Genomic DNA, 27,308 nt, shown 5'->3' on the forward strand with positions numbered 1-27,308 from the left:
TTAAGTAGAACTTTTCCTGTGAAACTTAACAGATCATATAGGTCTTCACTGAGCATCTTTGGTACTACGTATTATTTATTTTTTTGAGATGGAGTCTCACTCTGTTGCCCAGGCTGGAGTGTAGTGACGCCATTTTGGCTCACTGCAACCTCTGCCTCCCAGGTTCAAGCCACTCTCCTCCTTCAGTCTCCCGAGTAGCTGGGACTACAGGCGTGTGCCACTTTGCCCGGCTAATTTTTGCATTTTCAATAGAGACAAGGTTTCACCATGTTGGCCAGGCTGGTCTCGAACTCCTGACCTCAAAAGATCTGCCCACCTCGACCTCCCTCTGGCATTACAGGCGTGAGCCACTGCACCCAGCTTGGTATTGTGTTTTAATCCAGTGCTTCATAGTAAGTACCTTGGAAAGTTTTAGATGTCCAGAGAAGCAATCTAAAGTAAACGTGTAAGACAAGGAGTTGCAGTTATTTGTGGACACAAATATTTAAAATGCCAGATTGACAGTGAAATTGCAGTGGGGAAAATCGCTGAATGCATGGGCATGACCTGGAGATTGCTAGACAGAGGAACAAGGAGGAGAATAGGATGGCATGGCAACACAGAACGTTTTTTTGTTGTTGTTGTGTTTTGAAATGGAGTCTCACTCTTGTCACCCAGGTTGGAGTGCAGTGGCTTGATCTTGGCTCATTACAACCTCTTCCGGGTTCCAGTGATTCTCCTGCCTCAGCCTCCCAAGTAGCTGGGACTACAGGCATGTACCACTGTGCCCTGCTAATTTTTTGGGGTTTTTTTTAGTAGAGACGGGGTTTCACCATGTTGGCCAGGCTGGTCTCGAACTCCTGACCTCAGGTAATCTGCCTACTGCCTCAGCCTCCCAAAGTGCTGGGATTACAGGCGTGAGCCACCATGCTTGTCCTCACCGCCCTCAGAAAGAACATTTAGAGGAAGCTTCAAGGCCAGGCACAGTGGCTCATGCCTGTAATCCCAGCTCTTTGGGAGACTGAGGTGGGCAGGTCACTTGAGGTCAGGAGTTCAAGACCAGCCTGGCCAACATGGTAAAACCTCATCTTTACTAAAAGTACAAAAAAAAAAAAAATAGCTGGATGTGGTGGCGGGTGTCTGTAATCCCAACTACTTGGGACACTAAGGCTGGAGAATTGCTGGAACCCAGGAGATAGAAGTTGCAGTGAGTTGAGATTGCGCCACTGCACTCCATCCTGGGAGACAGAGCAAGACTCCGTCTCAAAAAATAAAAATGAAGCTTCAAGCAGGAGTGATGGTTTGAGAACCAAAAAGAGCTGAAACAATGCTGTGCTATTCCAACATCCCACTCCCTCCCTCTATTAATGCACAAAGCCTTCATCTAAGGATAGAGCTAGATTTGTGTTAAGGCAATCAGGTGTTGAGGGCCTACTATGTGCCAGACATCTGGCAGGCTCTGGAAAATGGTAAAAAGAAGATGGTGTAGTCTTGGAGGTCATGGTCCAGTGGAGAATGTATTGAAAAGGTCAAGAATATAGGAGAATTTCTGATGGAGCCAGAGGCTCAGAGGACAGAGCAGAAAGATGGTTTTGTTTTCACTTGACTAGAAGATACGTGGAAATAGGTGGAAGGTGTAAGTTATTCTTTAATACTAGTGAAAATTTGTTCAGGAAATACTGGGTGTTTCATGATCCTTTATTTTTAATACATTCCTGTGGTTAAGAACATGGACTCTAGAACCAAATGTGTCTGAGTTGAATCCATCCCTGCCATTTACCAAGAATGTGATCTTGGGCAAGCTGTCTTGGCTTTTCTCATTTGTAAAATGGGAATAATAATAGTATCTACTTGTAAATGGTTGTGAGAACTACATAAGCTAGTATAAATAGAGTGCTTCTGACAGTGCCTGGCACACAGTGTGCATTCTTTTACATGTTTCTATTGTTGTTAATTTAAATAATTACTATTTCTAAAATTAGCATAGGAATTTCTTTAATAACTGTGCTAGGTTTTTATAATCAACATTTTTTATTTCTAGATTTAAAGTTACAAACTGAAAATGGTAAACTCTTGTTAAATTTCTTTCACTCTCACAGATTGGAAAGGAATTCCTAAGAAGCCTGAAAATGAAGTTGCTCAAAATGGAGGTGCTGAAACCTCACACACAGAACCAGTATCACCCATACCTAAACCATTACCTGTGCCTGTCCCTCCTATTCCTGTTCCTGCACCTATAACAGTGCCCCCTCCACAGGTGAGGATATTGGGACATGACTTAAACTTGAAGTGCCTGAAAGGTCCCTTTGTAGATATATGTCTGAATTCAGAGTAAAAAACTTGACTACATATATGTGCGTATTAATTTTTCATGTTTTGTCAGATTTAAAGTTTATATTCTTTTCATAATTTTTGTTTTTGTTTTTGGAGACAGAGTCTCTCTCTGTTCCCCAAGCTGGAGTGTGGTGGCACGATCTCAGCTCACTGCAACCTTCGCCTCCCAGGTTCAAGCCGACCCTCTTGCCTCAGCCACCTGAGTAACTGAGATTACAGGCGTGTGCCACCACACCCGGCTAATTTTTGTATTTTTAGTAGAGGCGGGGCTTCACCATGCTGGCCAGGCTGGTATCAAACTCCTCACCTCAAGTGATCTGCCTGCCTTGGCCTCCCAAAGTGCTGGGATTACAGGCGTGAGCCACAGTGCCTGGCCCATAAATGTTTATACAACCAAAGTAAATGTATATTGTCTTACATCTATCCATCCAGATTATTCAGTATCAAGTTTCATAGGTTCTGCCTACTTTTTTTCTGAGTCTTCATTCTTCAGGGACGTTATGTTCTGAAGAAACTTGGATATGTACCCAATAAGTTGCTGCTTTGGGGGAAATGAATTTTCCTAATTTTCACCTTGGGTGCTATTATTATGAAATTTTCAAATGGATTGAAAACTTTATAATAAATTAAATGCCATTTTTAACATGAAGATATGTTCTTACTCTAAAATATTTGCTGTCTACTCAACCAACCTGTTACTTGAAAAGAATACTAGATTCTGGTAAAACTGGGTTTAATTCTCAACTCCATTGTTTATATTCAGCAGTATGGTATTTAGCATGTAACCTAACCTCTAAGGTTCAGTTTCCTCTTTGTAAATGTGCAAATTCCCTTTCCTGGCCTTGGCATTCCTCATATGTTAAGAGTTGTTTTGAGGGTTAAATGAGATAATATGTGTTAAGTACTCAGTATGTTTTTTGTCACGTCGTAAGAGCTGAAAAATGAAAAACCCTTTGAAAATTATAAGAACTTGACCCATAGTTCTATGTGTGATCTACTAGATTTTTCTTGTCTTCCTTCCTCAGTTTCTCACATTAAATCTGAATCAGATAAATCTGAGCTATCACAAAAATCTGAATTGTGTCTTCATTTTCTCAATGTGAGGGGAAAACTGTGTGCTTTGCTACATTCTTAGCTGTGATTTAAATGGACTCCCCTAGTTGGTAAACCCTTCAGTTGACCTTCTGGATATGCCCTTCCAGTGCAGGTTCTAAACAAAATTCAATGTGTGTCAGCACTCATTTACAGAAACCTGCCTACTCCGTTAAATAGCGGTCCCCAACCTTTCCGGCACTAGGGACTGGTTTCTTAGAAGGCAGTTTTTCCATGGACTGAGGTGGAGGATGGTTTCAGGATGAAGCTGCTCCACCTCAGATCATGAGACATTAGATTCTCATAAGAAGTGCCCAAGCTAGATCCCTCACATGTGCATTTCACGATAGGGTCCATGCTCCTATGACAATCTCATGCTACCACTGATCTGACAGGAGGCAGAGCTCAGGCGGTGGTACTTGCTTGCCCACTGCTGTGCGGCCCATTTCCTAACAGGCCATAGACTGATACCCTGGCTAGGGGTTGTTAAAATTTATCTTTAAAAAAAAAAAGTAGCTAACATTTGTTGGGTATTTAAGTGCCAGGCACCAGCACTTAGTATGTATTAACTCATTTAATCTGCATAATTGTATGTGGTTGGCACTTTCCCATTTTAGAGAGTTTAAATAGCTTGCTCAAGGTCACACAGCTACTAAAGTGGGTGGGAGAAGCAGACAATTTGGCTCCAGGACCTGTGATCTTAGCCATTGTGTAAATTGCCAAGTAGCCTGTCTTAAAGCTGTATTGCTGAGAGTACCATGGAACATTTTAAAATGTATTACATGATGTCAAACCACTGATGAAATATAGTGTGAATTTGCTGTCATAAAGTAGAGAGCACGACTTTGATTTCTTTCTTTCTTTCTTTTTTTTTTTTTGAGATGGAGTCACACTCTGTCGCCCAGGCTGGAGTGCAGTGGCTCAATCTCGGCTCACTGTAACTTCCACCTCCTGGGTTCAGGCGATTCTCCTGCCTCAGCCTTCGGAGTAGCTGGGATTACAGGCACTTGCCACCACACCCAGCTAGCTAATTCTTGTATTTTTAGTATAGACAGGGTTTCACCATGTTGGCCAGGCTGGTCTTGAACTCTTGACCTTAGGTGATCCACCTGCCTTGGATTCCCAAAGTGCTGGGATTACAGGTGTGAGCCATCGCACCTGGCCCACAGCTTTGATTTCTATCAGTTGGTACGAATAGAAGTTACCACCTGTTATTTAATGAATTTACTGGTCTAATAAGCACAAATTAAGAAACATCTATTTTTTTCACCAGTATGCTCTTTTACCTGTGCTTACTATATGGACAGGAGGGTGTCTGGATAGGTGGTTTATTCTTCTGTCTTTCTTTCTAGGTCCCACCACATCAACCAGGTCCACCTGTAGTTGGTGCTCTCCAGCCACCTGCTTTCACGCCACCTCTGGGAATTCCACCTCCAGGCTTTGGTCCTGGTGTTCCTCCTCCCCCTCCTCCTCCACCATTTTTGCGCCCAGGATTCAACCCAATGCATTTACCACCAGGTACACTAAATTGTCTGTGAACATACTTACTTTAGAGCCTGCAATGAAGTGATAACAGCATAAGTTGACATTATTTTTCTTATTCTAGGTTTTCTTCCTCCTGGACCCCCACCTCCTATAACTCCACCAGTATCCATTCCTCCTCCTCACACTCCACCAATAAGCATCCCAAACTGTAAGCATGTTTTTTTCTTTGTGTTTGCTTATCCTCTTGGAGCTGGGTGTAGGAGGGAGAGTGAACCGGTAATAGGGTCTATAGTATGGCAGAAGAATGTTGACCGGGAGATAATTAATTATTCAGCTTCACATGTTGATATAATTATATTCCTTAGCTACTATCGCTGGTATAAATGAAGACACTACAAAAGACTTATCTATTGGAAATCCCATTCCAACAGTGGTGTCTGGGGCTAGAGGAAACGCCGAGTCTGGTGACAGTGTGAAAATGTATGGCTCTGCTGTGCCACCTGCTGCACCCACGAATCTGCCCACCCCTCCTGTAACCCAGCCTGTTTCACTTCTTGGTAAGTTATTTTTTTTTATCATTAGTTTTCCTTGCCCCACCCCCCCTCACCCCCCACCCACCCCAAGTTAGGTTTTTAAAAAAACAATGTTAATTTTGGTAAAATTATCTCCAAGACTGGCTTTTTTGGTTGTTTTTTTGTTTGTTTGTTTTTGAGGAAGATCTTCCTCTTAAAGTCAAATATGTGTACTTGATCTTTACCAAGAGATACTCTCAAAGACAAAATCATGTTTGTCTGTCTTGAATAAAAGTTTGGATCTTCACATCCTTATTTGGTATAGAAAAATGATTAATCTCTGTGCAAAGGAATTGGTACAGAGTTTGTAATTAACTTAATCTTAGTCTCTTCCCAGCTTTTAAAGAGACATTTCTTTAACAGCATAGGTTTTTCTCTGTCTGGACCAATTATTATCCATCTGAAACCCGAGGACTTGGGTAGCATTCTTTGTGGGCTAGCAAAGAAATCGTTTTTGATACATTCCAATAAAATGGCTTTGTTTTCTGAGTAACAGTTGCACAGCCTGAGGTACCACTTTCCCACTCACTCAGTTTACTTGGCTGGAGTTTATCTGTTGTACTTTTTACCCACAACTTCAATACTGTAATCAAGGCCAATGTAACTTAGATCTTTTACACCTTTAAGAGGGCTTACTCTTGCCTGCTTAAGTTATGAATAAATACGTCACATGCTTGTTATAGTAGACCATCTTTTAAATTAACAAATTGTTACATTTGAAGTGGTATTGCCAAATATAATGAACTCTTGAATCCCCTAATTGGAAGTTAATATCTTGAGAGTATTACAGTGTTCTAGTCCTGTGAGCCCACAGTATTTTTCAAAGGTAAATGCATATGCCTGTTTACTTTCATCATCTGAGTTGTTTCAGGAAAGAACCCATTGATTATTTCTGAGATGTAGGACTGTGAGACATTGGTTTGTAATGGAGGACTTTTACTTTTCACCTATGCTATTCAGTACTGTTGGAATTTTTTATTTTTTGCATGTATTACATTTATAATAAAAAATAATTTGCTTTTAAATGGTATACTGTATTCTGCCCTCCCCTAGCCTAAGGTTAGGCTGATAATAGCCTTGATTTTATTTCCCTTAGTACACGGATTGGGTAATGGTAAAAGAGGATTTGGGATTAAAATTTATCACAAGTGATATAGGAGTATAGTTACCATAATGATGGAAAATGATTTGTTTAATGAGGAAGTTGCTTAAGAGGTCTACCTTCCAATGGAAGTCATATCATACAAGGAGCATTGGACTAGGAACCAGGGAACATGTTTGCATCTGTTTTGTTATGCTTTTTTTTTTTTTCCATATTAACATGATTGCACAAGAATCACAGAATCTGGATAGTTTTCTATTCAACCCCTTCTCTTCACATCCCACATGCCCACACACACACACACACACCCGTGATTATGAATCCTAGTCTAAGGTCCATGGATGTTAGACTACCTGAAACTATTTACACAATTGCTGCATTTCTGTTTTTTACTGGGCTTAATACATTTATTGAATGAGTGAAAAGATCTCTTGAACTCCAGAAGTTTAATAACCACTGCTTTCAAACAGCCGTGAAGAGTAGTAAGTAGCTTGCCTGTGATTTAACATTTAGGTCTTGAAGACCCTGCCTGTTATTTCTTATCACTACTGAACATACAATTTAACCTCTGCGTCCAACATGTGAAACCAAACACAGATGAGAAGTTGGTGAGCTTGGAAAAACATAGTAAGCTAGGCATGGCTAGAAAAGTAATTAAATTCTGAATCAGTCGTAGCGTTTATCATCACCTGACATACTGTTTGCGTGTCCATCTTCCTCCCACTAGATGGACCCACTAGATGGACCCATGAGAGGGGGAACATTTGTTACATGAGTGGGTGGTTCTCAATGCAGGACTGTTCATATTTTACCTCTGATGATTATCTTCATTCTAAAACAAAATTTTTAAATTGAAGGCTATTCTAAATCCAGAAGGGTTTAGAATTTGACGTAAGAAAAGTGAAAACAGTTTGGTTAAAATAAGCACTTTGAACTAAAATGCAGCAGGTTAGTTCCAGTCATGAGAAAGAAAGCCTTCCATGTGCCTTCAGTCAGCAGTCTTGAAAAGAATATCACAGGAATTTTGACCTTATAGAGGAATGAGTTTTAAATATGTATGCAAGCTGAGAAAGGTTCATCCAAGACTAACCAGTTTTATCATTTTGATAAAGGAATGTGGTAACCACACTGCAGTATTGCAATACTAAAGGATCAGTAATTAGGTTGGGATAATCAAGTGATGGAATCCCAGAACTAAGATGCTTTGGTATTTCCTCTTGGTGTTCTAATGTTTTAAGATAATAAAAGGAATTGTTATGCTCCCCAGAAAACTGTGAGTCTAGAAGTTGATACTAAACTTCAGTTTTCTCATCTGTAAAGGGGGATAAAAATGACAGACACTATGGTGTCATGATGATTTAATGGGCTAACATATATAAAACACTTGCTTTGGGGCCTGCTGTAGGACAGGCACTTAGTGAATGGCAGGTGCTTATACAGGTAAGAAATGTCATAATGGTATTTATAACACCTAGAGAAGAATATCTTTTGCAGTTCTAACATTATATTACTTCAGCTGTGATTCGTTTTAAACTGTTGTATTGGCAGACAGAGGAAGCAAACTTTCTTTTTGAGACGAGTCTCACTCTGTCGCCAGGTTAGAGTGCAGTGGCGCAGTCTCATCTCACTGCAGCCTCCGCCTCCCGAGTTCAAGCGATTCTCATGCCTCAGCCTTCCAAGTAGCTGGGACTACAGGCGTGTGCCACCATGCCCAGCTAAGTTTTGTATTTTTAGTAGAGATGGGGTTTCACCATGTTGGCCAGGATGGTCTTGATCTCTTGACCTCGTGAGCGACTGCATCCAGCCTACTTTTTAGGAAAAAAAATTTATCTTGACATGGTTGCCTCACATATTTTCAAGATAGATTAGATCATAAATTTACACATATTAAAGTTCCATCAGTTGGCTTAATGAGAAAACGTGTCAGTTTAGTGATAAATAGCACACCTACTAGATAGCTATAGTTTTTCCAGTGAGTGAGACTTAACTGAGTTCTTGGATCTAAATTTGTGAAATGTGGCAATATTTTTAAAGTAGTAGGTGCCACAGAGTTGTTCAGTGGGTCTCCGAAAATTCTGTAGTGAAGCCTGATTATACTGTAAAGAGGCAGTGGGTGCCTTAAGGATGGTTTGCTTGTATCATCAGACTTAAGTGTGGGTATTAGTTTGGGAGTAATTAGTTGAGTTGTACTACTGAATTGGGAGGGAATAAAACCAACTTTTAGAGATTTTGATTCTTTCAGTAATACTGATAATCTGAAAATATAAAATTACTTGATGCACAATAATAATTCATTATGACTTGATTTTAAAGAAATCTCACACACCAAAATAGCTACCATGGTGGGAGTTTCATAAAAGCTAAAGATAACATTCTACAGTTGTTGGTCACTTAGGAGAAAAGGAATATTAAAAATGATAGCAATTCAGTTCATTCTCTTTACTGTATTAAGTGTTTGTGTTTACTTTTCAAAAACTTTTGTATAACATGTATCTCTAATATGTACAGCCTATTTTTATTAAAAAGTTCATTGTAAATGTAAAGTTTGGGTTACTTTGGTGTTCCAAACAATAAAAAAGAATACACAAAAAAATGTTTGTTTGTGTTACCTATCTCTACTGTGTTACCAGTATATCCAAAATCTCTTCTCAAGCAAAAACTGTTCTAGGTCGAACTCATTCCTTTTATGGGAAATTAAAGCCTCTTTCTTGACAAGTATATTTATTCATTAATTATCAATATGAAGAGATTACCGCCAGTTTTTGTCACACTACTGTAGCTGATGGTAAAATTTATAAATAAGAATTGGGTATTTGTAAGATCACTTCCTACTTGTAATTTTTGTTACCAAAGGTTTTAAAGCCAGAGTCACAAGTTGGTGGCCTGTGGCTGAATTACTAGGCAGTGGTGTGATGCACTGCAGTCCTGGCATGGCTTCAGTAGGCATTTGAGTTGGTGATTCCAGATTTGGACACCTCAGGAAATTGTGGGGACAGAATTGGTTTGTGAATTATATTTAAACAAGCATAAATGTTTTTATACTATCGTTATGATCCCTGAAACTGCCTAGAAGATGAGTAACTTTGCCAGCAATATCAATATCCAATATCAGTTGGAATTTGATTTGGTGATTTCACTTGTTTGGATTTTTTTTGCAGAGTTTCTGTCTAAAATTTTAGATTTTTTAATGGCTCATTTTTAGCAATACTTATTAGAATATTAAAGCACCAGTCTACTAGTAATGCACTAGTTAGCCACTGACATTAAAAGGAAGCCTGAAGAAAATTCTAGGAAGTAGAGTTTTTAAAGTACTAACATAATATGTAATTTTTTAAAAAACAATTTTTGTGTTTTAATTTTGTTTGAACTTTAATGTTTGGTTACCTTAAATTATAAGCTAGAGTGATATATCAGGTATTTGATTTGGTACCCAAAAAGCCTGTTTACTTATCCTGTAAAAGTGTTCTTTGAAAGCTTTAAAATATTTGAATTAGTACTCTAATTACTGTATTATGTTATTCCACTAGTGTTATATAGTAGAAATGGTTCTTAAATACAAATTACAGTACCTTCAACTTAGTATATAACATTGTTCATTGGATATGTGGATAATGCAAAATAGTGATTAATCTACAACAAATATTTGGCATGGATATGAATTTACACGTGAACACACCATAGTTTCTCACAAGGCAAAGCACTTCAAATGAAACATGAAGAAGGTCTTGCAGAAAACCTTGAAATGTTTTAACACATTGTCTCCACTTCTCCTGGGCTGTCACTTCCTAGACTGCTCTAGAGTGCAAGTCTGAAGAATGTCTTAAATTTAAATCTTTCTGAGGGACATCTTGAGGAAGGTGGGAGCGGTAGTAACTCTGGGCTCTAGATTGATTTTGGTAGACAAAGTTAATTGCTGTAAAGAATTTCAGGTAAGATTTTTTTCTAGCTAATATTGAAAATAAAATTGCCTACAGATAATCTCATTCAGTGATAGAAAGTTAATTTTAGATTTCAAATGTTTTGACTCTGATAGTGAAATTTTAACTCATAGCTATCGTACTTTGTCAATTATAGTAACATACTTAGTAATTATTATTATACTAACTGAAATTCCAAAAAGCAAATCTGTAGGAAGTTGACCATACAGAGCCTACTGTACATTATTTTGAAGAAACCAAGCATTTAAAAAAGATAATCATTCTCCAATTTCACTTGTAATTCTGTTTTTCATGTATTAGATGTTATCAAAACATAATGTACCCTTATGCCAAAAATAGATTAGCCACTTCTCAGTATATCTGCACTATATATTATTGAAAACTCAAATTTCTCTTAAGAATCTCTTGCTAACATTCTAAGCATCATTTTTAAAATATAATCTTAATGTATAATATGATCTGAAAGATGCTTTTTCTCATTCTTTGAAAATTAGCTCCTTACTCTTCCATTTTCCCCAGCTCTCAGAACATAGTGCCTTCCATAAGAATAGCTTAGGAGTGTTTGCAGAATAAATAGGCCTAAATATTATTGGTGAATCTAGGCAAAGGAAATAACATGTTGGTTGTACTGTGATTTCAGTTTTCTGCAGGTCTGAAATGAAAAAAGGAAAATATTTGATGGTTTAAAAAATAACTAGGGATATGTGCTTAGGGATCTTCAGGCATTGATGAAAGAGATAAGAGTGGTTGATACATCTTTTTCTTCATGTGGGAAAATTTCATTTTGAGTTCATGCAGAATGCTACAGTGACACTCATTCTGTAGAGATCAAATCAAAACAGTGGAACTGCAACAAGGAACAGAAAAGGAGATTGAAAGAAAACTGCATCCTTTCTCAAAGTTCAAGTCCTCCTAGATTTATGCTGGAAAGATTCTTACCACCCTGGGAAAAGACCTGGACATTGTAGCCTCTATTCCTAATCCCCTGAGAGGTATCTTCTCCTTGATGAGTTCGGTCATCACCTCTGCAAACACCATTCGTATGTTCAATAAATACCTAGTCAATAACCATTGTGTGCCAGGCACCCTTGTAGGTGCTGGAAATACCAGAATGAACAAAACCTGTCTTTCTGGAGTTTATATTTTCGCAGACCTGGGCTAATAATTTAACATGGAGATGTTTCTGTGAAGAGAGTGAAACAGGACAGTTACTCAATTTCAGGGTGTAACACGGATGTGTACAATTTTAAATATGATTGCTAGGGAAGGCATCTGAACCAGTAATGAAGAGAATACCCTCATGTAAATACAGAGGAAAGGAATGTAGAGTGAGGACCAAAGGAAAGGGCCTGAATTGAGATGGAGTATGGATTGTCGAAGGACCACAGTGGGAAGGGAAAGCAAAGGGAAGAAAGTGGCAGGAGATGAGCTTAGGAAAGGTTGTTGAGCACTAGGCCGTGAGTGCAGTGGAAATGGTGTAGTCTTTTACCCACGCCATGATCTGATTTACCGTTTTTAAAGTATTACTGTGGCTGTTAGAGAAACAGACTCTAGAAGATGGTAAGAGTGGAAAGGAGACCCATTCTGATGCTGTTGCAGCAGATGAGATGGAAGCTAGCCCACGTTGGGCTGGTGCAGCGGAGGTGATAAGTGGTTAGAGTCTGAATATATTTTGAAGATAGAGCCTTCAGAATTGCCATATTATTTAAATACAAATGTGAAAGAGAGTCAAGAATGACTCAAGTTTTTTATGTGAGCAACTGGTAGATGTCATTGCCATTCCTGTGATGCGCAAATCTGTAAGAGTGGGTTTGAGGGGAGCCTATCAAATTAAAATGTTGGATATTCTAACTTTGATACCCAGGTACAGAGGTCAGGTGAACTACTGGTAACATCTAATAGAGATGTAAATTCTGGCATCTTTAGCAGATAAAGATAATAATTAAAGCCACAGGAGCCTGTAAGATTATCTAAGGAGAGAATGTAAATAGAGAAGTGGTGAGAGGTCTGAGGACAAGAATTCTTCAGCATTTGGCAGCTAAGAATATGATGCTGATAGCTAAGACATAGTTCCACGTGCCAGAAACTCTTCAGCAGTTTGTATCTATTAATCATTTCAGCCTTGCAGCCCTCAGGGTTATCTTCATTTTATAGATGGGGAAACTGAAACACTTGGAGATGAAATAACCTTACGAGGGTCATGTAGCTACAAGTAGCAATGTTAGAATTTGAGGTAGTCTCACTCCAACAGGAGCCTGAGCTTTTGACCACTATCTATACTGTATTCTGCAGCAAAGGATACTGAGAAGATACAGCCCGTGGGCTAGGATACAAATGTAGAGGGAGATAATCTGGAAGCCAAGTTTAGTTTGTAGGCAGGAAAGAGGGAGAGAGAGGTGAATTATCAGATGACACTGATGGATGAAGAAAGAGTGCTGCAACTTGGCAGCTGGCTTTAGCAAAATGAAGGCTCCTGGTGACCTTGAGAAAAGTGCTTTCACTGGATTGATGAGTTCAAAAGCCCAGTTATATAGGGTCGTCAGAGAATGGGAGATGAAGGATACAATTAGGATTTTTAACATCTCAGGAGATTTGCTATAGAGGAGAACAACAAAATGGGGTGATATCTGAAAGGAGATGCAGGGTGAGGGAGTTTCTAATTTTTGTTCTTGTTTCTGAAAGATGGACAAAAACTACGGCATACTTACCATTGGGAAGCCCAGTAGAGGGGAACATGTTGGTGCAAGCAAGAAGGGCTGTGTGCTAGATTGTGATGTAGGTGAGAGGGGATAGATCCAGGATACGAACAGTGGGTGTAACCGTTGGAGCACAGACAGTCACAGACAGTAGGACTAATGTGAATTCACGTGCAAGTAAATTGGTAGATATGGTGGTATGTGGGTGGATGAAAAAGTCTTTTTCTAAAGACCTTTTTTAAAAAATGATAAGCAAACTAGGGTAACTAAAATATGGTATATTCATGTAATGGAATATTAGTAATAAAAAATGAAGGACTTAAACATGCAACATAGATGAACCTTGAGAAGATACACCAAGCAAAAGCCAGTCACACAGGACCACATATTTTATGATTCCATTTATACAAAATGTTAATAGGCAAACCCACAGAGATAGAAAACATTATGTGGTTGCTTGGGGCTAGGACAGATGAGGGGAAAGCTGGGAAACAGATGGCCTATGGTTGCAGGATTTCCTTTTAGGGTAATAAAAATGTTCTAAAGTTGATTGTGATAGTTGCCCAATTCTGTGAATACACTAAAACCATTGAATTGTACATTTATGTGGGTAAATTACAGGCTGTGTGAATTTTACTTTACTAAAATTACCAAACAAAACAGTAGACAGGATTAAGGAGAAACTTGAACATGTGTCCTCATCCAGGACATGAGAATGTGGATTGACTAGTAAAATGTTAGATTACTGGCCAGAATGAAGGGTGCACTTCGGTTATAGTTAGGAAAATTTGAAATGAGAGCGGTCAGCATACTTCACGTCCAGGTGGAGATTAGGCAGAAGAGTTGCATTTAAAACCAGTGTTGGGGCTTTTCCAGACAGATATGGTGAGGGAGAGCCATGGACTCCAAAGCAGGTAAGGAGGAAGATAAAAACATGAAGGGCCTTGGCGGGGGTGGGGGCATGAGCCTGGTGGGATTGAAGATTGTTTGGGGAAAGGAGATATGGAGAGAATAATCTGGAAAGAGGAGAAGCGGGTAAAGAGTAGGGTACTTGAAACTGGGAATTTGGAAGTAATGAAATTACTTTATTAGTGATCAAACATCTAGAGCTCCTAGAGGTGGTGGCTCTGGTAGAATGGAAGATAGGGTTGTTGACCAAAACAGGTAGAGGAACTGACTCGTTCCTCTTTCTGTGAAGATCTCACTGAAATTTTGCATCCTCTGCAACTGATGCAGTTGGTCACTCCCACAGTATTTAAATCAGACGTTATACATTTTATGTTTTATATCTGTCTCCCTGACTGCATACACTCTGTGGTCCTTGACAGAAAGCCACCCTATTCATTTATATGCTTTTTGTATCCCTTATGCACATTTTCCTGAGATTTCAGGGTCCACATTGGACTCCAACTATGAAATCAACCTTCCTTTCTCCCACCTCCCCTATAGCCCTTTACTGTACTTGTTCTTTATTTCACACCATTTCAGGCATCTTTGCTGTAGATGGCAATGGTGTCTCCCCACCCCCTTTTAAAATTGTAAAACAACTTTTTTGGATCATCATAGGAAATATTTATAGATTCTTGGTTATTTTTAGTTAAATTCAGTGTGTTTTCTATACTTCTCAAATTTGAATTCAGGCACTTAGAGCTGACACTCGTTTGGTCTGCCCTAACGCCTTGCTGTATTAAAAAATTGTTTCCCAGGTCTGAGCCCTTTTTTGTTTCACCTGTATTCCAGGGGAGTTAACACCATCACTCTTCTGATCTTGCGTTGACAGCTGCATCCGCTCAGTTAAGGCAGAGAGCTGTGTTCCTTCATCGCTTTCACCCCATCCTTCCTGTCCACTAAATGTCTTCTGTGTCCTCCATCTCTAGCACCTCGCTTTCACTTCAGTCTCTTGTCATTATCGCTGTCACTGCTGGATTCTCCGAAATGGCATTCTCCTCTTGGCTATCCTGTACACTACTTGCCAGAAGCATCTATCAAAAACCATCATAGAATCATTTATCCCTGCTAAAAATTCCTTGGTTTTCTGCACCACTAGAGGTCGAAGTCCAGGTTCCTCTATGGCACATAGGGCCTCTGAATTGCCCTGACTTACCTCTTTTAAACCTCGTCTGTATTTTCTCCTTTCTTCTTAGTTTTCATCAAAAGTCATTTTGTTGTGGTTCTCTGAACCACACACACCACTGCTTTACCTTGCTATGCCTTTTCAAAAGTTGCTAGTAATGTCTTGATAGTAATGTCCTTCTTTAACTCACTAGCCTTGTCTCTTTTTCTTTGACGTCCAATTCAGACACCCCCAATGACTGCCACTCAGATGCACACACCAACTTTATGAGTCCCACCTCTATACCACCATGCTAGCTTGTGCCATCTCCTACAGAAATTGAAATTTGTCCGTTTCTACCAAAGTTTGTCCCTTTTTTGGAGAAAAGGACTATTAAATGACTTAATAGATAATTCAGATATTTAATACATAATGTGAATGAATTGGGTTTTTAAACATTTATAACTTTAGAAAACTTGTCGGTGATACTGCACATCGTATTTCCAGATGAAATGAATAATTGCTTTGAATGCCCTTTTCACCTAGGTGACTCACAATATACTCCGATGGTTTATGCCTAATGCCAGCTTTCCTAACAAAGAGTTCCTAGCTAGCATGCTTTCCAAATTCTCCTGCCACCTAATGTGTTTTTAATATACCTAATTATAAAAGCATTACATGTCCACTGCAAAAGGGAAAAAAAGGAACTACAGATAAAAAAAATGTTTTTTGTGGTCTGAAGGCCATCTGGGGCTATGGGCATATTCTATGAGAAATCTGTCAATTTAGTTGGCTCTCAGAGGTTTAAAAGGAAACCCTGCTGGCCACATCTTTTTAGCTTTATTTACGAAGAAGGGAAGGGATTTGAGTGTATAATGTTTTAAGCAGATCCCACACAAATATCCACATGTATCAAATAGGCAATTCTTTATAAAAATTGTGCTTTTATATGAGGTTTATGATTACTGTAAATTTTAACCCTGTTAATTTATACCCTCAAATGAATGCTGTAAAGTACCTAAGAGATGTGGTCCTTCACACTGGGGTTTGTATTTTATCATCAGGGCCCATTTTCTCTCTGTAAGTTGAGATGGCTTTGCATCCTTTGGCCACTGTCAGATACTTGAGGACGCCAAGTCATGGGGCAATGACGAGTAGGACCTTCCCATTGCCCTTCAGGAATCACTCTCCTTTTGAAGACTCATCTCAACTAAATTCTCTTGTTATAATAAGATGTTTTGAAACTGTGTCTTCCGTTTTTCTGGTGTTATTTTAAAATTTGGCACGGCCACTTGAACCTATAGATAGGCACCAGAATGTGCTACGCTGACCTCTGTAACAGTAAACTTTGGTCATTTTAGTCCTGGAAAGCAGATCTTTCCTAATAAAAGGTGATGGGAAAGTAAAGTTCTGTTTGTTTCAGGTGTTTCTGTATAATGATCCCTCTATTAAAGGACTGTGCCTGGGCATATACATTTTATGTTTTGGACTAAATTCCACAGGTGTTGGAACTACACTATTCCTTTACAAAGTGAAAGCAAGGACGTATGCTTCTCTTACCCCAGGGTATGATATATACTCAGTAAATATTTCCCAGATGATGTGAAGAATATTTTATTTCTATCTGAGATAAGGTATAGCTGGTGTCCTGCACATGTTCATTGTCTGGGATTTTCCCAAAGAGTCTAAAGAGCCTGTGAAGAGTCATCACCACATCCATTTCACAGGTTCTGGCGTTTTTGCTATGGTAGTCAGCATTTCCCAACTTTAGACCTGACGTGAAAGCTCAATGTCTTTTTTCCAGTTACCAAAGTACTTGAGTTTATGGCAGGTGTTGAAGAAGCAGGAGGAGTTAAGATTTTAATTATCAGAAATGGAAAATGTGTTTATTTTTTGCAAAATCAAATGTTTAGTATTAGGATTTCTTACTTTTCTAAATAGATATGCAGAATAATAATTTCACAGCTACAGGAGCCAAACACTGAACTCACTCTTAAGTGTTTTATCCTATTTGATCTCAACAAGTGGCAGGTATTATTACTATGCCCATTTTATAAGCCAGAATGCTGAGGCACATGTCCGAGATTATATTTCACCGAACATAATATATTCCTCTTTAGGCATTTAGAAGAAGATATTTTTGTTTATGTAAATACCAAAGCTGTTGAGTTTTTATGTTAAAAGAGTTATAAACTAGTTTACATACCTTTTCAGGCCCACTTTAGTGCTAAAGTGTGACAAGTACTATTGGACAACACGTTGTGGGTAGCAAAAACTAAAGTAGAGGTTCTTGTTTAGCATGATATAATTATTAGTACATAAAATCTAGAAACAGGACTTTTGCTAAATTTGCTGAAGTAAGTCGGAAGAAGTTTATTCAAATTGTAAACCTAAATAACATAATGTTGGGGAAGAAAGAAAGTAACTAGTACTAAAGTATTGGTCATTTTTCTGTCAGTGTCACCCGAGTATTTTTCTTACCATTGCCATAACTTGCCCAAAGACCTTTCTGCAGCACATGGGTAAATAGCATATTCTTAACAGTATCTGGAACATTTTCCATTATCAGAATAACTCCTTTCAGTCATAGTATTGTGGTATTTGTCTTGTAATATTTATATTTGCAAAGGAATAAATTGAGAGATTCCAGTGCTTTTGTTACCTAAGTGGTAAACCCCAAGCAGAAAAAGATAGGTTGTTGAACTTATGTGACTCTCATATCAGTATGAGCAAACCCTTATGTAGATGGGAAAATAAAACCCACGAAGTCACTGTTATTTCAGCCGCACCAACCTTACCAGACTTGCCACCTTTGGAAGAATGAATAGAAAGAATGAACAGAAGGCAAACAGCTGAACATTGAGCATTATTCAGGTCATGATGACCTCGCAAGTTAGATATTGTGCTGTGCCTTGAAAAAGGAACTGTAACAATAAACTTCACGTTTGCGTATGGATCTTTGTTTTGTAGACATTAGTGTTTAATTGATGCACAGTGCATAGTAACTGCATGAGGCATTTTAATAATATGGACTAAGTGTAGCATGGAATCAAAGAGATCTTCCTCTTTACTGGGTTTTCTAGGTCAGTGACCTCATTTTTTTCTAGTAGTAAGAAGACCTAGGGTGTAAGTTTTCTGTGTGCCCCTGCAGTCTGCTTAGTTAGCTTGAATAGTTACTAATGGTGAATGTTCATCTCATGAGGACTTAGCACATTGTGTTTCTGAAATGTATTTGGAGTGGGAAACAGCTTCTGATGAAAGCTACAGGAGATTCTGACATAGGCTTTGAAAATTGGTATTACCATTACTATTTTATTTTCCAGTTTATTCTGGCCCTTACCTGTATTAGATACTTTAAAAATCTCTTTGCAGTTGCTTGCCTTAGGTTGTTACTAGGCCTCACACTGGGTTTGTGATGGGTAGACTGGCCCACAGTATGAAATTTGAAGATTGTGGGTTGAATTTGATTTTGCTTTAAGCTCCACAGAACACAGCTGAAACTGGAGTGCCATCTTCTGTGGTGTTGACGTTTTTATTTTTGTCATCTTTTAGGCACTCAAGGAGTTGCCCCTGGTCCTGTAATTGGACTTCAGGCACCATCTACTGGTCTTCTTGGCGCCCGGCCCGGTCTCATCCCACTCCAGCGCCCTCCGGGAATGCCCCCACCTCACTTACAGCGGTTCCCTTTGATGCCGCCGCGTCCCATGCCACCGCACATGATGCACAGAGGCCCGCCGCCAGGACCAGGGGGCTTTGCGATGCCCCCACCTCATGGAATGAAAGGTCCCTTCCCACCACATGGCCCGTTCGTTAGGCCTGGTGGAATGCCAGGGCTCGGGGGCCCAGGACCAGGCCCAGGGGGTCCTGAAGACAGAGACGGAAGGCAACAGCCGCCGCAACAACAGCAGCAGCAGCAGCAGCAGCCGCCGCAGCCGCAGCCGCCCCAGCAACAGCAACAGCAGCAGCAGCAGCAGCAGCAGCAGCCGCCATCACAACAGCCTCCACCAACACAGCAGCAGCCACAGCAGTTTAGAAATGATAACAGACAGCAGTTCAATTCAGGTAGAGACCAAGAAAGGTTTGGAAGAAGATCTTTCGGAAATAGGGTGGAAAATGACCGGGAACGGTATGGGAACCGTAATGATGATAGAGATAATAGTAACCGTGACAGGAGAGAGTGGGGAAGGAGGAGCCCTGACCGGGACAGGCACAGAGACTTGGAAGAGAGAAATAGACGCTCTAGTGGGCATCGAGACAGAGAGAGAGATTCTAGAGATAGAGAGTCTCGTAGAGAGAAGGAAGAAGCACGAGGAAAGGAAAAGCCTGAGGTGACAGACAGGGCAGGTGGTAACAAAACCGTTGAACCTCCCATTAGCCAAGTGGGAAATGTAGACACTGCTTCAGAACTTGAGAAGGGGGAGTCTGAGGCTGCAGTCCTAAAGCCTTCTGAAGAGTTACCTGCTGAGGCTACCTCATCCGTTGAACCCGAAAAGGATTCTGGCTCAGCAGCAGAGGCTCCTCGTTAAGAGACTGGAATTTGTGAAAATGTGACAGTGACACTTCCTGGAGTGTAGAGCTTGAGGTGTACAGATGCTGTATTATATCCGCTCCCGCTGTACTGCAGCCCCGCGCCAGCTGGTGGGGAACTGTAAGCAATTTGATTGCTTCCCTTCTATTTAAAAATAGCCACAAAATAACAAAAAATACTGAAAATATGAATAAATATTACCCTTTTTGCTGTAACTTTTTAAAAGTTTTGACTTTAAAAAGTTTACAAATCGTAATTAGAAGTGCTCTCTATTTTTTTTTTTTTTAATTTAAGACAAGGTAACGGTGAAAGCTCCTCAAAACAATAGGGATGTTTTTAATAAACTCTATTTTCGTAACAAACTTTAATGTGTGCTATTCTTCCTACACTGCATTAAGGTGGAAAAGGATTGTTCACCATCAAAGTTTGAGCTGTTAATACTGTATTGGAGTCTAAATTAGACTTATTTGATGAAAATCGACATTTTATGTAGTTATTCTCACTTTCATATGTAATACTTTTGAATTTTAGTGTTTCAGTCATAAGGTAAAGGTTAGTTGTTTTAATGTCAATTGAAAAGCTGTGTTTGCAATTCAATCGAGGTTTTTTTTTTCCCCCATTGGCTTTGTGGTATATGTTGCCCTAATTAATTTGTAAGATTTTGCTGGGGGAAAAGTTAATTCCAGTGTTACATGTTGTACTATAAATTATCTGACTGCCTGGGTATTACGTTAGAAGGTTGCATGTGTGTGTGTGTTGTTTTTTTTTCCCAACCATCCCACTGAATTTTTCAAAAGGGTAAAAGAATCAAGGGTAACATTTGCAACCTAAAAGCTTTTTGTTGTGTTTGAGGACTTCAGTGCAACCTATTGTTTCCTTATATAAGCCTTGCCTATTGCCTTTCTTTACCAGTTTTTTAATTCCCCTGCTGGGCAGAGGTAAACTGAACTTTTCCCCCACATACACTTTTTTTCTTTTGCTTAAAGTTGGTGGGTTAACTAGGAAAAATTGTTGTAGGTTATCCAAGAATTACATGAAGACATCCAAAGCCAAGTCAAGCCTTTATCTGAAATTGCAGGAAATCCAGTGCCAAGACCTGATGTCACACTATCCAAATATTTATGGCCTTCAAGTTGTTTTGAATTACTTTTTTAAACTCCTGGTTTCAGTATGCTTAGCAGTTAACTTTGTCTTTGCCGTCATCCTCAGGCAAAGCTACTTTATTACTCTGGTTTTTAAATAATACTCAGCAGCAAGGCCTTTGGTTTGATGGGGAGAATATATCTAGGGCAATGTCCTTATATTCCTGCCTTTAGAAAATGAGAGAAAATTGTTGTATCTGTAAATTTAAATTATAAAACTTGTCCTTAATTTTACACTGGCCCAAAAAAAAGTCCTAACAAATGGCTTCTGGAAGAAAACGTGATTACTCAACATCCAGACTTGAAGGACTTACAGCCTGTATTTCCAACTTAAAGTATTAAGAGCATCCTATATGCACATGAAATGACTACTCCTAACTGGTAGCGTGATTATATTTGAAGTTTGAAAGGCGTGAGTCTCTTAATTCTTAAGAGTTATTCCACATAGGCAACAAACTACATTAGGGAAATGGGTTAAATACTGTTTTTTAAACATTACCGAGATTTAAAGAATGGTGGTTTTAACCACTTACTGTAAGCATATTGTTCTTTAACATAATTTTAAAACTTTGGAAACACTACAGATTTGTCTTCCCAATTTAGCTTTTCCTCTCCTACATTTGATAAAGTACGTATTTATGAACAGATTGTCACTTATTCATGGTTTATCAGAAATATTCTACAATTTCCAATTTCCAATTGAATAGTCAAACCTGAGTTAGGTTAACATTTAAAAGCATTCTCTCTCAGGTACGTAAATACATTGAGAGAAAGTGACTCATTTCACTAATTCGGTGTGTAAATTAATAAACAGCCAGAACCCACAGTCAAACATTTCCTTGGTTCTATCTTCCAATGCTATAGATTTCTTTAAAGGGCTAATCTGTTAAGTAGGTTGTGCCAACGTCCACCCTTGAATGTACAATTTGTGCCATTCTGGCAGGTAGATAATCTTATTAGCTAGCTGAGGCTGTAACTTGCCTTTTAAACTCACTAAAAGTTATCAAATGGCTCTCTTACACCATAACGTCTTTTTAAAATGAGGTACTTTATGAATCAAAATGCTAAAATGACTAAGCAAGAACATTTCCCTAAAGCTTTCAAAGGACAGCCTGTTGTCTAAGCAGAGTTGTGTTCGTATTAGCTAAAAGACCTGCTGTTTTAAAAGTATGCATTTTGATGATCTCAAAACACTTTCAAAGTAAAATGCTATCACTGTTAGTATTACTAAATCTGTTCCACTGAAGCTGTTTATATAAATAAGTATCAGAGCTAATTTAGTTTGAACTTGGATTCTTTTAATAGGCCCAAAATGAGTGCCATACAGGGTTTTTATTCACAGGCTTGAATGAGAATTGAAGAAATTCTGACAAGTTTAATACCCATCTGTGATTAAGTCTGGCAAAATACAGGTCATTGAAACAGACATTTTAATTGAGTTTTATAAAACTATACAAATCTTCCAAGTGATCATCAACCAGTTTCTCATTACAGGTACTAAGCAAACGTCACACAATTACACTTTTAAGATTACAGTGTTTAATGTTTATCAAGATACATTTCTACAGCTAGCAGGATAACAGATGAGTCAATGGGCCTCAGACTACATCCAAGGGAATGTTTATTGGGCGATCCCAATTACACCACAAGCCAGACGACCTCCAGCCTTTCCTGTCTTTTTACTTTCTTCATTTCCACCTTTGCCCAAGTCATCTGCTTTTTCATGGACCTGTAAAAAATTGTAAGAAGATAACTTTGGGCTGTCAAGTAATCACTACCTCCTCCCAACAATACCCAAAAGATGTTTAAGAACCTCATAATATTAGAAAAATAACATTAATCCTAGTAGATATACTAATACTTAGTAGTTTAAAAGTAAAAACTACTATTCAAAGCTTTTTCTTGGTGTTGCAAAGACATTACCTTTAAACATTAGGTAAGTGTTGCTATCTCTAAATGAAATACTAAAAACCCAAATAACTATGTTGTAGACCACCACACACTACCCTTAGTCCTCCATGATAAGTTACAGTAACTAGTTCAGCAGTCACTCTGGCAATTTTAATTGCTTTGGAAAAAAAGGAAAGTGAAAGTGAGTAACGTTCAAAATTTCATACCAAATGAATGACAGGCCTATAAATAAGACATAATCCTAAAAAACCTTAATACTTTAGCAACAGTATTTTGAATTTTGTTCAACAAACCTTTGTAAACAATTTTTCTGCTTTACAACTATGGCTCAAGAAAACCTTAAAAATAAAAGGGTTAACTGAATGGAAGTGACTAATGAATGTTAATGCTCTCAAAGGGAGGTAAAAGAGAGCCAGTCTACCTGGTGTTTTGCATGAACCAGATGCATTCCCCAGAATAACTTGGGGCAACAGCTTCCCACAAGTTAAACAAGTCATGATAACGTGCAGTCCTGGATGAACATGAATACTGAAGTCCATCCCAGGTTTTAAACTTAACAAAATGTTCTGTTTAACAAGTGAGAAACCCAATCCTGGCAAGAAAATCTGGCCATTTTAAAACTAAAGACTACTCTGTTTTCCAAACTCAGATCTAATATGGTCAAATGTAACCTGCTTTCTACTGCATCTTAGCAGAACAGTGTTCTTAACTGACCTAGATAAAATAATTGATTTTCACCATAATTGTCCAATAAAATTGCTTTTCCTAATTTGAACTGCAAGTATAATTTATCTGGATCTTTAGAAACCACGACTAACAATCATAAAGTGAAGAGATACATGACTGTATGTTAGACGAAGTTTTATGTATATCCTTTTATGAAAACTCACCACCAATGTGCGGCCAATGATGGAATGGTCTCCTGAGAGTGAGATCACAGAATCTTCGAAAGACACATTGGCCACACCATCTTTGCCAGCGGTCACATTGCCCAGGTCTCCAACATGCCTAATAATGGAAAAGCATCAGATGGATTAGGGCTGACTCCACTAAACATCAAGGTAGTTCATGAGCTAAATTAAAACTTGACTGAGTAAACACAAATTTGCAAACAAGTAGCTAGGCATTCTAAACACAGCTCTTCAAACAAGGCTTCAAGTCTACAAACTCATGCTCTGGGAAGAAAGATGGGGGTGCACCTCATTTCAGAAGTACCAAAGGGTAAACTCTCAGTTACTGAGTTATGCCTGTTAATTATTGGCATAGCTAACAAAGCTATGTCCCAAGGCCTCTGATATAAAAATCTTGTCCTTAGATTTAGTATTTTCCTGAAAGGCTTTCAGAAAACATACACATACAAATGGAGTCTCGACTAGTTTTCAATATCAATTTTTTTATCTACAGACGCTTCCTATGTTTCACGATGATTGATTCTGCTAGTGGTTAACAGTACTGTTACTCATGACATTTCCTGTATAAGTTCCCCTTTGGCACCTGTATTAGTTCTATATTCAATAAATGCTACAAAACCAAATCGTTTTAAGTGTCCCCATTTGTCAATTCCTTTAAGCCCAGGAAGTAAAAGCATTCCAGCATTTGGGAGCAGGGGTTTAGATGAGTCAGCAAGTTCAAAAACAAAGGTGGGGGAGAACACGGAATTATCTTAGCACATATTTACAAGTAGTATACCATATGAACTCCAGAAAGCTATCGCCATTATTACAAGAGTTAAGCATCTTGTTACCTCTCTTCATCCTTTGGCCCACCATGTTGTCTGGATAGAGGATTAAAGTGAGGACCTGCACTGGTACAGCCTATTTACAAGAAAAAGAAAAAAAAAAAAGCTAAATTATGAATTAAAGTTCCCAAATACATTCTAAAAAGAAACACTGCTAAAACTTCCCATGGAGAGAGCGGGGACCTGCATCACAACTTCTGGGATAAGCAACACCTTGGTACAGGCATGGTGAGAAGGGAACAGAAACAAGTCTATGGCCGGGCATGGTGGCTAACACCTGGAATCCCAGCACTTTGGGAAGCTGAGGTGGGTGAATCATCTGAGGTCAGGAGTTTGAGACCAGCCTGGCCAACATGGCAAAACCCTGTCTCTACTGAAAAATACAAAAATTAGCTAGGCATGGTGGTGTGCACTTGTAGTCCCAGCTACTTGATAGGCAGAGGCAGGAGAATCGCTTGAACCTGGGAGGCAGAGATTGCAGTAAGCTGAGATTGCACCACTGTACTCCAGCCTAGGCAACAGAGCAAGGCTGCGTCTCAAAAAAAAAAAGCAAGTTCTAACTACTATCTGACACTCGTAAAGTTAAACACCCTTCTCTGGGCTTTGGCTTCTTCACTGTACAATAAGGGACCAGACTCATCTTCAACAGTTTTTCTATCATTAAAATCCCATGGTTAAGATCCAAATTTGTAAGAATGTAGTACACTTTAACTACAAAAAACTCATCTCCCCAGCAACATACTGCCAAACAGTTCTACCTGTGCCCTTTACTTGGTGCAGGCAGAATATTCAACAGCATCTTATGTGCAAGGGCCAAGGCTGCTGCCTTACACAACTCCAGGGGGCGGCATTCCGACTGTACCCTGTGTAGAAGGTGCTCCTGTGCGCCAGGGGATGACATTCACAGAGCACAACCTCGACGGCACAGGAGGCCCTTTCTGCCCTTTCATAACACGGCTGCCTTCAGCAGTCCTCTCACCCCCAGGAGTCCCACACAGGGAGAAAGGCAGGCAAGTTACAGGAAGCAGCAGCGCAATCACCTCCCAAACCAGAGGCGGGAAGCCAAAAAGCAACTTGGGGAATTTCAGCAATTACAGAAACGGATCAAATCTGATCACTACAAATCACTATTTGAAACTAAATTAGCAAGATGAATAAAGTTAATTTAAGAAGAAACCTATAAACAAAAAATTCAGATTACTCAAATATGGTGAAAGACCACTAAATGCAATTTAACTCATAAACTTTTGTTAACTTGCTTCCAATCCCAAATTAAGAATATAAAACTTGGCAGTTTCTCTGAACCTACTCAGGTTCAGGGGCTGCCTGATTTTTTAAAAATACTAAAAAAATTTTTTTAAGCATATTCCAAAGTACCAGTGATCCTCTGCATTCCATCTCCAGGTTGTATCCTACTTTTGTCCCACTAAGGAGCCTGTGTTTGTGGTGTGGAGCTACTCTTACGTGACATTATGCAAACGAATGCAGCCCCTTCGCTTGAGGCACCCACCCTCAACCCCCAGCTCAAACACCTGGGATCATTACAAAAGTTAAGAACCCAAGTTATTTCCTATTGCCTTCTTCAAAAAACACTTTCTTCTGGCTGGGCACAGTGGCTCATGCCTGTAATCCCAGCACTTTGGGAGGCCGAGATGGGTGGATCACGAGGTCAGGAGATCAAGACCATCTTGGCTAACACAGTGAAACCCCATCTCTACTAAAAAAACAAAAAAATTAACCAGGCGTGGTGGCGGCGTCTGTAGTCCCAGCTACTCAGGAGGCTGAGGCAAGAGAATGGCGTGAACCCAGGAGGCACAGCTTGCAGCGAGCCAAGATGGCGCCACTGCACTCCAGCCTGGGCAACAGAGTAAGACTTGTCTCCAAAGAAAAAAAAAATCCTCTTCTACAATGATGCCATAAGACAAAAAACATCAATTCTTTCCCTTTCTTTTCCACACCTAGGTGACAAAAACCAGTTTTGTGGCTAATCTTAAGGTTGATCTTCAAAGTTATTTTAACTTCACTTTTTTATTTTTTTGGTTTCTAAAGATATACTACACCAAATCTTAAGACAAAGGCCACTGGGCATTAAGAAGCAGGTCCACCCCAGTCTTCACAATCTAGTGCAGTTACTTTTCTTCTTGTGTATACTCTGCTGGCATTATTACAAAAACCAAGATATGGTCCTAGTTTCTGCCATTTTAGCACAGTGTTCACACAATAAAGTTGACCTCTTTTTTAAAAGAAAAGTTGAGGGTTTTGCCAGGCACAGTGGCTCACACCTGTAATCCCAGCACTTTGGGAGGTGCAGGAGGATAAACCACTTGAGCCCAGCAGTTCAAGACTAGCCTGGACAATATGAAACCCCACGGCTAGAAAAAAATACAAAAAGTAGCCAGGCGTGGTGGCGTATGCCTGTAGTCCCAGCTACAGGCCAAGGCATGAGGATCACTGGAGCCTGGGAGGCCGAGGCTAAGGTGAGCCATGATCGCACAGCACCACTGCACTCCAGCCTGGGTGACAGAGCAAGACCCTGTCTCAAAAACAAAAACAAGTTGAGGAGTTTTAACATTTAGGGGCTACTCTACTGTTTATCTAACTAGGTTGAACAAGTATGGGTCACCAGCACAGCACAACACCCACCTTGTGTATTATCTCCAAACTGATGAACATGGAATCCATGCAGGCCTTCAGTCAATCCTGTAATGCTTCCCCACACCTTCACTGGTCCATTACTT

At 39.4% G+C, this 27,308-nt stretch overlaps 2 protein-coding genes across 2 annotated transcripts in view; one reads left to right on the forward strand and one right to left on the reverse strand.

Moving 5' to 3' along the window:
- SCAF4 (SR-related CTD-associated factor 4) overlaps window positions 1-20,141 on the forward strand; it is a 37,685-nt gene extending 17,544 nt beyond the window's left edge. The window contains exons 16-20 of the mRNA XM_011989051.1: window positions 2,079-2,236; window positions 4,758-4,923; window positions 5,012-5,098; window positions 5,256-5,447; window positions 18,804-20,141. Coding sequence (XP_011844441.1) covers window positions 2,079-2,236; window positions 4,758-4,923; window positions 5,012-5,098; window positions 5,256-5,447; window positions 18,804-19,777 — 1,577 coding nt within the window. The 3' untranslated portion in view covers window positions 19,778-20,141. The remainder of the gene's footprint in view (window positions 1-2,078; window positions 2,237-4,757; window positions 4,924-5,011; window positions 5,099-5,255; window positions 5,448-18,803) is intronic.
- A 2,056-nt stretch (window positions 20,142-22,197) lies between these two features.
- The window catches only part of SOD1 (superoxide dismutase 1, soluble), a 7,973-nt gene continuing 2,862 nt past the window's right edge, over window positions 22,198-27,308 (reverse strand). The window contains exons 2-5 of the mRNA XM_011989062.1: window positions 27,214-27,305; window positions 24,577-24,646; window positions 23,723-23,840; window positions 22,198-22,650 (exon numbers count right to left, since the gene is read on the reverse strand). Coding sequence (XP_011844452.1) covers window positions 22,543-22,650; window positions 23,723-23,840; window positions 24,577-24,646; window positions 27,214-27,305 — 388 coding nt within the window. The 3' untranslated portion in view covers window positions 22,198-22,542. The remainder of the gene's footprint in view (window positions 22,651-23,722; window positions 23,841-24,576; window positions 24,647-27,213; window positions 27,306-27,308) is intronic.

This window comes from Mandrillus leucophaeus, unplaced genomic scaffold (assembly GCF_000951045.1).
Source record: "Mandrillus leucophaeus isolate KB7577 unplaced genomic scaffold, Mleu.le_1.0 Scaffold345, whole genome shotgun sequence".
Taxonomy (NCBI): Eukaryota; Metazoa; Chordata; class Mammalia; order Primates; family Cercopithecidae; genus Mandrillus; species Mandrillus leucophaeus.